This window comes from Danio aesculapii, chromosome 12 (assembly GCF_903798145.1).
Source record: "Danio aesculapii chromosome 12, fDanAes4.1, whole genome shotgun sequence".
In the NCBI taxonomy this organism is placed as follows: Eukaryota; Metazoa; Chordata; class Actinopteri; order Cypriniformes; family Danionidae; genus Danio; species Danio aesculapii.
In genome coordinates, this window is record NC_079446.1 from 34,878,557 (window position 1) to 34,892,403 (window position 13,847).

General features: G+C 36.6%; 1 protein-coding gene across 2 annotated transcripts; it reads right to left on the reverse strand.

Annotated features, from left to right (window-relative positions):
- Nucleotides 1–1,823: 1,823 nt before the first annotated feature.
- slc16a3b (solute carrier family 16 member 3b) lies at nt 1,824–11,486 on the reverse strand. 2 transcript variants are annotated; one of them, XM_056470056.1, is made up of 5 exons: nt 11,327–11,486; nt 5,600–5,848; nt 4,701–4,844; nt 3,857–4,627; nt 1,824–3,420 (listed from the first exon to the last, which is right to left on the reverse strand). In XM_056470056.1, exons 2-5 carry the CDS (start codon nt 5,820–5,822, stop codon nt 3,032–3,034), a joined length of 1,527 nt encoding a protein of 508 aa, XP_056326031.1. In that variant the 5' UTR covers nt 5,823–5,848; nt 11,327–11,486; the 3' UTR covers nt 1,824–3,031. The 2 variants fall into 2 exon arrangements, with proteins under 2 accessions (XP_056326031.1, XP_056326032.1); XM_056470057.1 differs by lacking the exon at nt 11,327–11,486 and adding an exon at nt 9,405–9,440.
- Between the last annotated feature and the right edge of the window lie 2,361 nt (nt 11,487–13,847).

The window sequence follows — 13,847 nt, forward strand, 5'->3', positions numbered from 1 at the left end:
AATAAAACAATTTTGAACATGTATTACTCGGTCATGCCTGACAAATCCTGTACATCCAGAGAATCAAGTGTCTATTAAATTTTCATAGTTATGATAATAAGTGGCGTTATTTGACAAATGTTGGTCATGGAGTATAGACGGTTCCATTACATTGTGCTTTTTCACTGTCACAAGGTTGGAAAAACGGCTGTATAGTTGATGCTTTATCACAGTTCCTGCCATTGAATCCTCAGGCTGTGTAGTAACCCACTGTTCTTTTGTCACTGTCAATTTCTCATGACGGAGTTCTTCAAGAGTCTTGGAGCTTTATCTTGCCTCTAAGCCTAACCTACAATCCTACTAACTTTATTTCTTTATAGAAGCTTATTATTGCTTTGTTGTTCATTGTATTCTGTGAAGATGCATTCACATCTACTTTTAATCAGTGATATGTTTGCGTTTGGTAGTAAGTTTGACACCTAGTGGTTGAACTAAGTATTGCATTCCTGGGTAAAAACGTAAGCGCAGGTTGTCAGACGCTGATTTAAGTCGTGTTTAAATAAAAGCAACGGCACACAACAGAAGGAATATTTTCCATATTAAAAGGAGTTTTGTCCTAACCAACACCTGAAATTTATATTTTAGAAACGGCTTCTATTTTTTTTCGAGCTGAACAACAGAAAACTTGATGACAGCGATCACCTCAGGTACATGTCAAATGCTTATAATGTGAGTTTGAACTCACATTTTCAAAGCAGAATAACTGACTTCAGCATCGTTTTTCAGATAAACAAGAATGTTCACTTAGCATGTTTCTTAAATATGTGCAAACATATATTTTTATGCTTTGGGAGAGTCAAAAACTTACAGAACATTTAAAGCAAACTTATGACAGGTTGTTGTGAAAAGGCCTGAATTTGTATGTAATATGGAGTGCAGCTTACATTGTAAAATTTCCATTTACTCACACTGATAAGCCTCAAGTAATTCACCACCATAATAATTTAAATTATAAAATAAATTGATGCGACGGGTTTGGTCTCTTTATTGAAAAATACCTAAAACGCTGCTTTAAAAGAGTTATGAAACTTAAAAATGAAACCGTTAGTTCTATGAAAACTACATGAGCAGAACTAAATTTAGGTTATCCTTACCACCAAACAATGGTCACAGGATTCAGTTGTTTATTCAAACTCTTGCAGACTTGTCTAACATGTTGAAACTAGACGTTAATTCTTGTGCAACACAGCAAGTTTGAGCTTCCTGAACAAATTCATTTTTATTGTCAGTTAACAAGTAAATCTTTCATGTTTGGCTAGGTCTTCTCTAGAGACTTGGATTAAACTTAAAGGTTAATTGTGATCCATTTTGAAATTGCATGAACAGACTTGAAGTGACACAAATCTCTCACTGTTTAGAGGAATTACAGATTTGGAAAGACACACTAGGTAAATTGTCGTAAATAAGGAGGATTGATCACCGCATGTGTCTCGATGTTTCAGATGAACCACTACTTAAGGTGTTAAAAGGCCTGATGCCTTTGCAGATGGACACCAGCTCAACCGAACTGAAAATACTACACAAATCCTGAGCTAATAGGATCTGGACTAGATCCCACCAGCTCTTACAAGTAAACCATTGGGGTCATATACAATTTTTACGTCCTAATATGTGCATTTCTAACTCTCAACTAAAAATTCCAGACTGTTCCGTTTATTCCCAGTAATATAATGAATCAGTTTTAATTGAATGTTAGTGACGGCTTGGACTGAAGCATGTTGGCATCAGGTTTTAAAATGATAATTAACATACTTTGAAAACACCATAAAAAAAATGAATCAAGATGGAGTGGAGAGGGTGCATTTATTTCTTAAATATTTCACAAATTGTGTACTGCTACAAGACTTAAGGCACAACCAAAAATAGCTCAAGTGTCTGAACACAGAAGAGGGTCCCTACTCACAAACTGCTGGTGAAAGCGAAAATGAGGTATGGTTTAGAAGAGTTTCTGTACTGTACTCTTCATAAAGTACTATTAGGTTCATTACAAAAATAATATCCCACAAAAAAGCAAGTCAACATTGAACAAACTAGAAGAAATGCGGTTACATAAATCTACATAAATCAAAAAAGTACAAGCTGTGGTCCACTCCATCTGATTGATGCAATTGGTCTGAAAACACTGACATTTAGATGAATATAGATCCAAATATGAAGTGTAGCTGCCAACTGACAACGACACTTTGATAAAAATACTGATCATCTACACCAGAAAGTTAAAACTAACATTAAGAGCAAATAAAAACCACTATAAAAATATAGAAGCTTGTCTTAAAACAGTTATATACTTTGAGTCACAAAAATACTCCAGCATATCTGAATTCTCTACATTCCTCTAGAATAAGTGTGCCAAACTCAGATCCTGGAGCGTCGCAGTTCTCTAAAATTTAGTTCCAATCCTTCGACACACTTATCCATAGGTTAAACAAGCCTGGAGAACTCAATTAGCTTGATCAGTCGAGTTTAATTAGGTTCAAGTGCAGAGTTGTGGCCTTCCAGGAACTGAGTTTGACACCCTTGCTCTAGAACAAAGTCCAATTTAAAAACTTGTCTGAAATGCAGGACTGTCATGACCTTTAAAAATCTGTGCTCTCCCAGGACCAGTTTAAAAACTGAATAGATAAGGATACAAACCAGCAATCCACATTAGCAAACACTGAATGCCACATACTGTAGAAGCAAGCTGTTATTCTTCAGTATATTGTTGGTGACCTGCTCTGATGTGGAGTGGATCCTGACCAAAAATAAATAATCTAGTGCCACAGTAGATACAGAATCTTTTTGGTAAGAGCCTGATCGCCCACTAGGCAGTGATCAGCCTTAAAAATCAATAACTCTTGATGCATGGGCTACATCTGAACTGCAGAGCAGGTCTGAAAGCGGTCCTCTGCAACCACACTGGAAGCGTGATACAAAAAGCATACACCACAACATCAAACACATCCCTGAGTCCTACAGGGGAAGTGCCATCCTTTCTAATGTTCTAGCATCTTCACAGAGAGGACTCTGGCTCTACAGCCACACCATTTGGTTCGGACACTTTTTTGGAAGCATTTTCCACTTCTATGGAGTCCACCTCTATGTTTTCTGGCTCTTTGACCTCATCCTCAGATGTTGTCTTGGTCTCCGGTTCAATGGCTTGTTTCTTTCCATTCTCTGCACTGCCTCCATTGTCTTGGTCGTCCTTTGGTGCCTTGTTCAGCTCCTCCATCTCAGTCTCTGTAATGGCCATCTCCATCTTGGCTGGAGGATCAGGCTGTTGGGGCTTCCTTTTGATGAAGAGCAAGTTACAGATGGCCAGAACAAGTGCAGAGAGGACCACTTCACACCCAGCCAGCATGAAGACGTACATGTAGTTCTTTGTGGCGTCCAGAAGGCGACCTGTGAAATGAAACAAGAGAACTATGATATGAACTCCCCACATGGATTGAATTGTGGTGGTGGCCACGACAGGTCATGGGGTGATCTATTAGCAGCAGCTGCCAATGCTAGGACAACTACAGTGCAGTAGTTCAGGGGTCTAAAACATTCTAAATAAGGAACCATATGGTATTGCATAACTAGAAGGCCTTGCTACAAAAGGTTGTTAAAGTACACAAGAGTCATTGGTTGACGGTTACTGTAGGCAATAGGCCAAACATGTATTCTTCCTGCAGAAATTAGTTCCAATTTGCTTCATAGTTTCTAGTGTGCCTTTCATTATAGTAGAAGTTCAATGGTGCAGAACAGTTGCCCACCAGGAGCAAGAATGGACATTCTTGATCAATTCAATAGGCATGCATGAACACTTATCAAAAAAAATATAAGATGAACTAACCTGCTCCGGGTGGTCCCACCAACACGGCAATGGCTTCGACCAACAACACCAAGCCAATAGCACTGGAAAACTTCTCAGTTCCCACAATGGCCATCAACACTTCAAACTGTAAGGCTCCAACCATCCCATAGGAGATCCCAAAGAAAATGCAGAACACCACGAGAGATGCATAGTCTTTGGCAAAGGAGCCGAGAATATCAGCGGTGCCATTGAAGATCATAGCAAAACTGAAGAGGTAGACACATCGTGGTCTCACCCACTTGAGCCCAGCAATGATGCCACTTGTGGGCCTGGCGAAGATGTCAATGAACCCTAGTATGGTGAGCAACAAGGCAGACTTGGTGTCCTCATTGCCCAATTCCTTGGCATAGCTTACCACGAACACAGGAGGCACAAAAAGACCAAGTACCATAATGGATGCAGCAATGGTGTAAATCAAAAAGCCACGATCTTTAAAGACGGTGAAGTCAAGAAGCTTGGGCTTAGGTTTTGTTTCCTTTTGTTTTTCCTCAACTTCATTGGTCTTTTTGGGTGCCAGCAAGGGCCTCATGAGGGCTCCACATGCACAGCAGTTGAGCAGCAATCCTCCAAGGATCAAGAAGCCTCCACGCCAGCCGTACTTGTATTGAAGAACCTGCCCAAGTGGAGACAAACAGCACAGAGCCACAGGACTTCCAGCTGCAGCCAGCCCGTTGGCCAAGGGCCTTTTCTCACTGAAGTATCTGTTCAGCATGATGAGGGATGGCTGGAAGTTCAGAGCAAGGCCCAAACCTGGAGTACATTATATTTGAGTTAATATTGAAAGCAAGCATTTCAGAAGCACTATTGAAATAAGAGTGCTCACCTGTGATGACTCCTGTGCAGAGATAGATGTGGATGATGTTGGTTGCAAATGATGCCAAGACCATACCCAATGAGGCAAAGAGACCTCCAACCATCATTACAGGGCGACACCCAAATCGGTTCACTAGGATGCTGCATAAAGGTCCTGTAACAAGCATACCTTGGTTAGAAATCCAATAAAAAAAAAATTTAAAAAAAAAAGGAACACTGACATGACTTTTGAACTCTGAAGAAGGTGCATCACATTTGCCATTGTTCACCAAAATTGGCAAAGATCATTGCAACAAATTAATGCATTCTGGAGATCCCCCAAGAATTTAGTTAGCGAAAAGCTAGATTTCTGATATTGAAAACTTAAATTAAATATTGCACAAAGTTTACTCAACATAACAGGTTTTTGATCCCAAGTACACCCAAATAAGGGAGGCCCCTGGTAAAGAACTTAATATTCCACAGGATTAAATATTGGACAAACCCAGTCACTCACAGGGTTCAGTACCAAAATACAGTTTCCATTTCTTGAGTCAGAATAACTTGATTACCAAGTCCAGTTATCATTAGTCATTGGAGCCAATCTCTACAGGACAGTGACCTCCAGAATCAAGATTGGAGATTGAGACCACAGCCAATTGACATTGTACAGTCTGAAAACCCCTAGTACTAGAGCAGGGATGGGCAGACTCAGTCCTGGAGGGCCAGCATTCAGCATAGTTTTGCTCCAACCCTAAACATATCTACATGTACCCTTCTAGTGCTCTTGAAGACACTGATTAGCATGTTCAGGTGTGTTTTATTAGTGTTGAAGCAAAACTTTGCAGAGACACCAGTCCTCTGGGATCAAGTTTGCCTATACTTGTACTAGAGCCAAAAAAAGTTCTTGTATATCCATGCGATCAGTACCTGTGCCATAAAGCATTGCGAGAAGGATGGAGGAGATCCAAGCGGTGTCGCTGTAGCCCACTCCAAACTCCCGGATAAGCTCTTTGAAGAATACGCTGACTGCTTTTGGAAAGGCATATGAGAAACCGGTTATGATGAAGCAGCCGAAGAGGACAGCCCAACCCCATCCTCCATCCGGTGCTTTGACCCCGCTGTCACCAGTGTCTACAACTGCTCCACCCATGATGAACTGTACAGGCTAGGTCTCAACTGGGGAGGGAAGAGGAGGAAAAAAAAAAAAAAAAAGTTAACATTTCAAATAAAAATGTAAAAGTTTCATGAGCCCTAAACACTTTAAAAACGAAGTTTGATAAAAATAATTAAATTTAAAAAAATAATTAAAACATTTTCCAGCACTTCCAAATCCACACTAGGGCTGGGCCAATAAGCGATATTATATCGAACTGTGATCAAATTTGTATCAGTAACAATGATAAGCTCTGGACTTTTACTCTATATTGATTCAAGAGCCAATCACATGGCAGAAATGTGCAACAATGGGAATCTAAAAAGGTGTGTTGATATTAGGGCTGCAACAATGAATCGATTAAAATTGATTACTAAAAGCATTGGTAACGAATTTCAAAAACGACGCTTGTCGCCCGACTCTTGATTTAATAAAGAAAAAATAAATAAATATTTAGTTGAGCACAGAGCGAACGCACTCTGCCTCTCTCGCACACTGATGCCAGCAGACTTCTGCACCTCATAAACAGGATGGAGCAAAAAAATGAGCGGAGGTAACGTTAGAGGAAAGAAACATGGCAAAGGCATAGAAATATGTGCAACCCTAGTCATCCAAGGTGTGGGAGCAGTTCACACTAGGCATGGGCCGGTATACGATGCTGATGGTATGATAACCTTGGATAAAAATATCACGGTACCACGGTATTGTGATTACTGCTCTGATATATGCTCTTTTTAAATGTCTGGGTAAAAAGTTTTTGTTTTTTTTCCCCCTTTGAACCAAATACATTTTCTCTTTTGAGAACTTTTAAAATATTTTGGAGCAGTAAACATGTCAGGCTAAATAATTCAAATGAGTCATTGACTTCTGCTGTCTTCATCATTCATTTTCGGCTTATTCCCTTTATTAATCTGGGGTCGCCACAGCAGAATGAACCGCCAACTTATCCAGCATATGTTTCACATAGGCGGGTGCCTTTCCAGTTGCAACCCATCACACACACACACACAAAATTTAGCTTACCCAATTCACCTATAACGCATGTCTTTGGACTTGTGGGGGAAACCGGAGCACCCGGAAGAAACCCACGCAAACACAGGGAGAACTTGCAAACTCCACAAGGAAACTGACCCAACCGAGGCTCTAACCAGCGACCTTTTTGCTGCGAGGCGAACGTGCTACCCACTGCACCACCATGCAGCATTTTTAGTCACCTGCCTTTTTTGGATCATTCATTTTTCCATCTGTTGTCATGTATAGCTAAACTGCAAAAATGCTTTTCTTACTTAGTCATTTAGTCTCTTTGCAATCCAAATATCTAAAAATCTTAAAATCAAGAACAGACAAAAAAAAATAATTTAAAAAAAAAAAAAAAAAAATGCCATGAGAAAAGTGATGATTAAAACTTCTGTTTGAGATTCTCTTTATGATTATTTCTTACCCCATTGGCAAAATGTTTTGCTTATTTTAAGCAAACAATTACTTGTTTTCCGAAAAAAAAAAAAAAAACTAAGACAATTTCTTACACGATTTCATGTGCCTTGTATGGATCTTGATTTAAGACGGTTTTTTTTTTAGATATTTGGATTGAAAACAGGACAAAACTACTAAGTTTTTTTTTAATTATTAGCTCAGGGATGTTTAAGGACTACATGTTTGTGCACTTTCTAAAGATTTAATTCTGTTTTTGAATAAAGGGTTGGAAATGAATGCTTTTCTTTTATCCGATTCACCTGAAAAAATAAAATCAACAGATTATTCGATTATTAAAATAATCGTTAGTTGCAGCCCTAGTTCATATTAGAGATGTACCGAATTTTCACCTACCGAAAAATTATCAGCCAAAAATGTTATGCCATTTAAATGGACCCTCTAATTTTTGTGACTTCAGTCATTGTTGGGGTACTCTTTTAAATCTGGAAGCATTAACAACTTCGAAACGTATAACATTATCGTTCAATATGGGAAATCATCAATACTGCATTTTTTTGTGCCATATGACCCAGCCTTAATCTACACTGTAGTGTTTTAATTAAGTCATACAAGTGTACGGAGAATTGTCTGAATCATCAAAAAATGCTTTAACCACATTAAACTGGCTACAGCTAAAGAATCATTACCGCTCAATTGCCAAAAGTATGCCTCATACAGCTTGTTCTTTTAACATCTCAGTACAGCAAGATCTTTTTGGTTTCCCTGCATACAGAATTCACACCCTCCCTCATTCATGTTCCTGCCAAGAGCTGCTCTCGTAATTCTGGGTACAACATGTTAGATGTAATACTCACAGCCACAAGTATACACAAAGTATCAAAAAAAGGCATGACTAGTACTTTTTTTTGCATAAGCGTAAACCATGTTCCTCCTAACACAGAGTCTGCCAGTTCTGATCATGGAATACTGCCACAGCTAATGCATTGAATCACTGGTGTTAGATGGAGGAATCCTAAAAGTGTAAGGTTGGGGGTGCTCCAGGACCAGAATTAGCAGACACTTTTCTAACCTACAATGCAATGTGTGAAACATCATGCCCTTTCAAATGTCTCTCAACACGAGGAGCTGCCAGCCAGCTGTTGGCCAGCTTCCTGAAGACGATTGTCTTATTGCTTGCAATTTCTCCTCATTTCTACACAATGTAGAAAACATCAACTTAAATACATTGATTTGCAACAAAGGTCAATGTAGTCTGGAATTTAGCAAATACTTCTATTTAAAGCAACGTCAAAATGGTCAGTCTTCATATACTGACCTTCTTAAAGGGCAAGTGTGTTATAGGACTCGTTAAACAAGACACTAATCAATGAATGCCCATACATACTCATTCAAAACAAGCTAATGGACATCTGGTCATAGATACAGAATGAAGATCAATATGCATGTAGATTTTGACACTTAAAAATGACAAAAACAGTTGAATGAGATTGTGTATAGCAATTAAAAGATCAAGATAAAAAAAACACCTCAGTGTGACACCTAAGACAACACGAAGCATGTTTAAAGTGATAGTTCGCCCAAAAATTTAAATTTGCTTAACTTCAAGTGGTTTCAAACCTTAATGAGTTTCTGTTGAAAACAATATGGCATTTCTAAATCTAAAAACTTGTAACCATTGACTTCCATAGTAGAAAAAACAAATACTAGGGTGGATGTCAATGGTTACAGGTTTACAGCTTTCACAGAAGAAAGTTAAGCCTGTTTGGTAGTAGTATGGGGTGAATGAATGATTAAAAATGTCTCAATTTTGGGTTAACCATCCCTTAACTATCCCACTGTGGTCCTTCAAGACATGACATTTCAATACACAATGTTCACACATGTAGCACAATGACAATAAAGCGCAAGTAGACACAGATTTAAAAAAGTAAATTATTATTATTATTATTATTATTATTATTATTAATAATAATAATAATAATACACACACACACTTCCATTTAGTTACATGCAATTAAACAGAAACAAAGCTGTGCAACGTGTTACCCAGTGGAAATTAGTTAACCAACAGCTATGATGTAGAGCAACTATATTAGCCAAGAGTAAGTCATGCAACCAATGTACTGTACAGTATGTGCAACCTACCTCGCCTAGGGTCTCTGAAAACTGACTCTCTTTCCGAACCTCTCACATATCTACCTTTCCTAGGGGGCAAGCAGGGGGTGGAGACTCAAGAGGGAATACCTCCCATGACAAAACCCTGTACCCTACCAGAGCCATGATATACATCCTAAATTAAGACTCTGACATTTGGGACATGTGCTACCATCGTCTTTGGTGCTACAGACTGAGTGCAGTGAGCCGAATCAGCTCTCATGCTATTGAGTAACTCATATTGTTCTTACCCATATATTTTTATATTAATTTATTAATAATTTAGGATTAAAATATGCTAAAGAGGAATAATATGTTTGTTAAAGATAAATTATCGTCAATGTAATTATGTATGGCCACTGAATTGTTTGTCTGAAACAGGTCACAGCTGGTACTGGGTTGTTTGTTAATTATGGATGCTTCTTGTCTTGGCCATACTAATTAGTGAAAGGGGCTGATTCTAATCTGTCGTTAGCAGTGCAATAGCAAGATTAGTGATCAATTATATTTATCCTACCTTAAAGCCTATGCAACATCATTCCTATTTAGGTGGGTGATTCTCAGTTTATTAAAAATTTTGTGACTTTATTTATTAATTATTTAGGTTGAACTTAATTTTTTAGGTATTCTGAAAAGAGATAGTTCACCCAGACATTTTAATTGATTATTTAGTCCTTTTATTTAGTTTCGTTATCCTGTTGAACACAAAATTAGATACTTTAAAGCAAGCTGAAATCCATTGACTTCTATTAGAAGAAAAAAAAAATACTATGGATGTCAATGGTTACAGGGTTACAGCTTTCTTCAAAATATCATCTTTTCTGTTTAACATGAAATTCAAATCTTTGAAATGAGTAAATGATGACAGAATTAAGAAATTTGAGTGAACTATCCCTTTAAGGCAGATCTATATCGTATATGCATTCTCCCTCTGACCTTCCTCGCAACACAGCAAGGTCACTGGTCCTCAATTTACTCACCTGATTGATGTTATTAACTAGTAGATTGCACAAGACCTGAACTGAACTGCACATGCCAGCAGCTATTATTTTTAGCTTTTAATAGTAACATGATCCTAAAATAATCGATTGCTTGAGGTGGTAACTATGACAACAGGCTGCTGAAGCAGTTTGGGTCATTTGAGGATGAGACACCGTATTATTCAACTGCTCGTTATAGACGACAATAGTCTTCTTTGACATTTTAATAGAATATAAACACCTTTTTTTAAAGAAGTGTTAACAAAAATGCTCATATACCTACATAATAAAGTGGTGTCTTATTATTTAATTTGACTTTTAAGCTTATCCTGTTTAAAATTGCAGTTCAAGACGAACCTTAAGATTTTATTAAAAACATTATACCTGTTACTCATCGTCCCATACCTGTCAGTGGGTTAAGAAATACTTGCATGAACAGCATCTGATGTGTCGGAGCTCTCTGGTCTACGTGCTAAACGTGACTTTTATACTCTCTCTGCTCCACCAATAAGATGGCACCGCCAGAAGAATGTAATTCCACATACTGTAAATAGCTACTACACGTAAGTGTATCTATGTTTCCCCTGTATAACAATGTATAGCACTAACTGACAGTAAACATGACTACTTGACGGTTAACGTTATCATTCCACGTGCGGTAAACTCAATATTAACAACATGGCAGTATAGGTATGCTGATAACGACGACACGTGCTGTCATTATTAGACATATTTATAATTCATAACATTATCAACACAAGAATGTTATATATGTTTCTATCTTCCTAAAAACCTGTTACTTTTCATCAGTCAATCAATCTCCATAGCCGCCCACCGGCATGCAGCATCCCCTCTATAACCCGACGCACGCGCAAAAATCGCCCAATCATTAACTCAGAACGCATTTAAAGGCATCAGTCCTCATAAACATACCTTAACGATGTTTTATGATTGAGTTTTTTCTCTGATGAAGCTCCTTGCATCCACGACCATCACGTTCGCATGGCACACATCTTTCTGTGTGGCTGAAGAGCGCTGATCTGCCGGTAGCCGGTTCCTCTGTCACCGATGAATCACTCGAGTCGCTGACGCGCAGCCAATGATGCGCCGCTGTACGAGGGCACTACGTGCGTTTCCCCACCGCTCTCCTTCCCTCTCATCATCCCTATTCAAACCATGTGCTCAAGGGATTTAAAAGGGATTTGCGGGCTGTCCCTTCATATATGAAACACCGGCTAGATTAGCTGGGTGCTGAGCAAAAAAATATTATTTGGTCATTTTCCTGCACACATCATAGTGACACAGGTAAAACTGACAGTTGCGAAACAGGGCGATGATGACACTTCCTTGTAACTCAGCACTCACAAACTCACTTGTTTAGATACAGTGTTTATAGTAATATTATAGACAGCTGATGAATTTGTAAAGAAACTACTGAACAAAGAATTGATATATGCATAAAATACCCTCATATAAGCAGGGTCAGATTTAGTAATTTGGGGACCCTAAGCAATTCCAGGTATTAGGGCCCTAGCATTAAAACTCTTTCTCTTTAGATTAATTTTTCCTTAGATTCTTTATTAATTTGCAAATAAACTGCATATTATATTATATATATATATATATATATATATATATATATATATATATATATATATATATATATATATATATATATATATAATATGCAGTTTATTTGCAAATTAATAAAAAATCTAAGGAAAAATTAATCTATATATTAATATATATATTAATATATATATTAAGTGGAACCTTTATTTTCTTAATGTAAAATTAAATACAATAAACTCACAAATAAACAACAACTTCACAAGCAAACTATATAACAGTTAATTAGTGATATTTGTGATTAGATTTTAATATTTGCATGTGCAGAAACGGTTCACTATTCATAGGACCCCAGGTTTTAAAAAGAAGTAATACCGTTAAAATCTTAATGGTTATAGACTAATTTTACAACATATGATAGAAAATTAATAAAAGAGCTATATAATTAATATAGGTTTCTTGGCACTGGTCGAGGCCCCCTAATTCACTGGGGCCCTAAGCGGCTGCTTACCTCGATTATTGGTTAAGTCCACCCCTGTATATAAACTGTAGCATCCACAGTGTATAGTAAAAATGTTATTTTCATTTTTTTTTCATTATATCGTTACATTACATACAATTAAATTGTAAAAATATGGATTAGATTAGAATGAATATTTTTAAAAGTATATTATAGCATATTCATTCAAAATATGTTTATTAATTTAACAAAAACAGTTACATATATATATATATGTAACTGTTTTTGTAAAATTAATATATTTTATATATGTATATATATATATATATATATATATATATATATATATATATATATATATATTTATTATTATTATATTTAATTATATATAATTTTATTTATATATATATATATATATATATATATATATATATATATATATATATATATATATATATATATATATATATATATATAATACAATTTGAAATCTGTTTTGTCATTTAGAGGCTGGAAATAATGTCTATAGACAGCTGATGGTTTTGTTAAAAAAACTACTGAGCAGGATTTAAGTATAAAATGATTATATAATCATATAAAATTAGATTAGAAATGTAAAAAAATGTAAAAGTGTATTCTACCATATTAATTCAATATAGTCATTTAGTTTTACTTTTAAATAAAAAAAACTTAAAACACTTATATATCATTTTTTTGACTCTTAAATACAATTTAAAATCTATTTTGCCATTTAGAAGTTGGAAAAAAGTAAGGTTGTACAATTAAAAAATGTATTTAACATGTACATTTACTGTATGTGTAGAATGACTGAGGTAGACTACATTATAAAGCACCCTTATGAAAAGAGAATAGGCATCATTTCTACACCAAATTAGAACGTGACAGCAGGCAGGTAGAAGCCACGTGAATCAGGTGTCTTGTTTCATGTTGAGTCAGCTGCTATTGTGCCGTCTGTACGCCTCAAGAGAAGTTATATCACTGGTTTGGAAAAAATTAAGTCTCAACTTGTCATAGTAGAACTCTTGCAGGAAGTACACGATGTAAGCATACCAGACGTGACAGGTTAACGTACATAGTTAATTAGGTGCTTTGTCAGTATGTTTACATAACACTACGACCAAAACATGAATATATTCTATACCAAACATAACGAACTTTACACTTAATTAATTCCAATTACATCCACTTATTAAAAACATTTCCTTTCAAACAAGTACCCCGGGAACGTTGTATAACTTACGATAAGCATGGTGCTTTTATAGCAGGGAAATAACAGTCAAGTGGACTCATAATTTCCGTTTTTCTAAATAAGTATATCTGACGTCAGGTTGTAAACGCGGTAACTCCCGCGTACAGCTAGATTCATCCAGCAGAAAGGATGTTGTTACTCTGCTTCCATGGTAA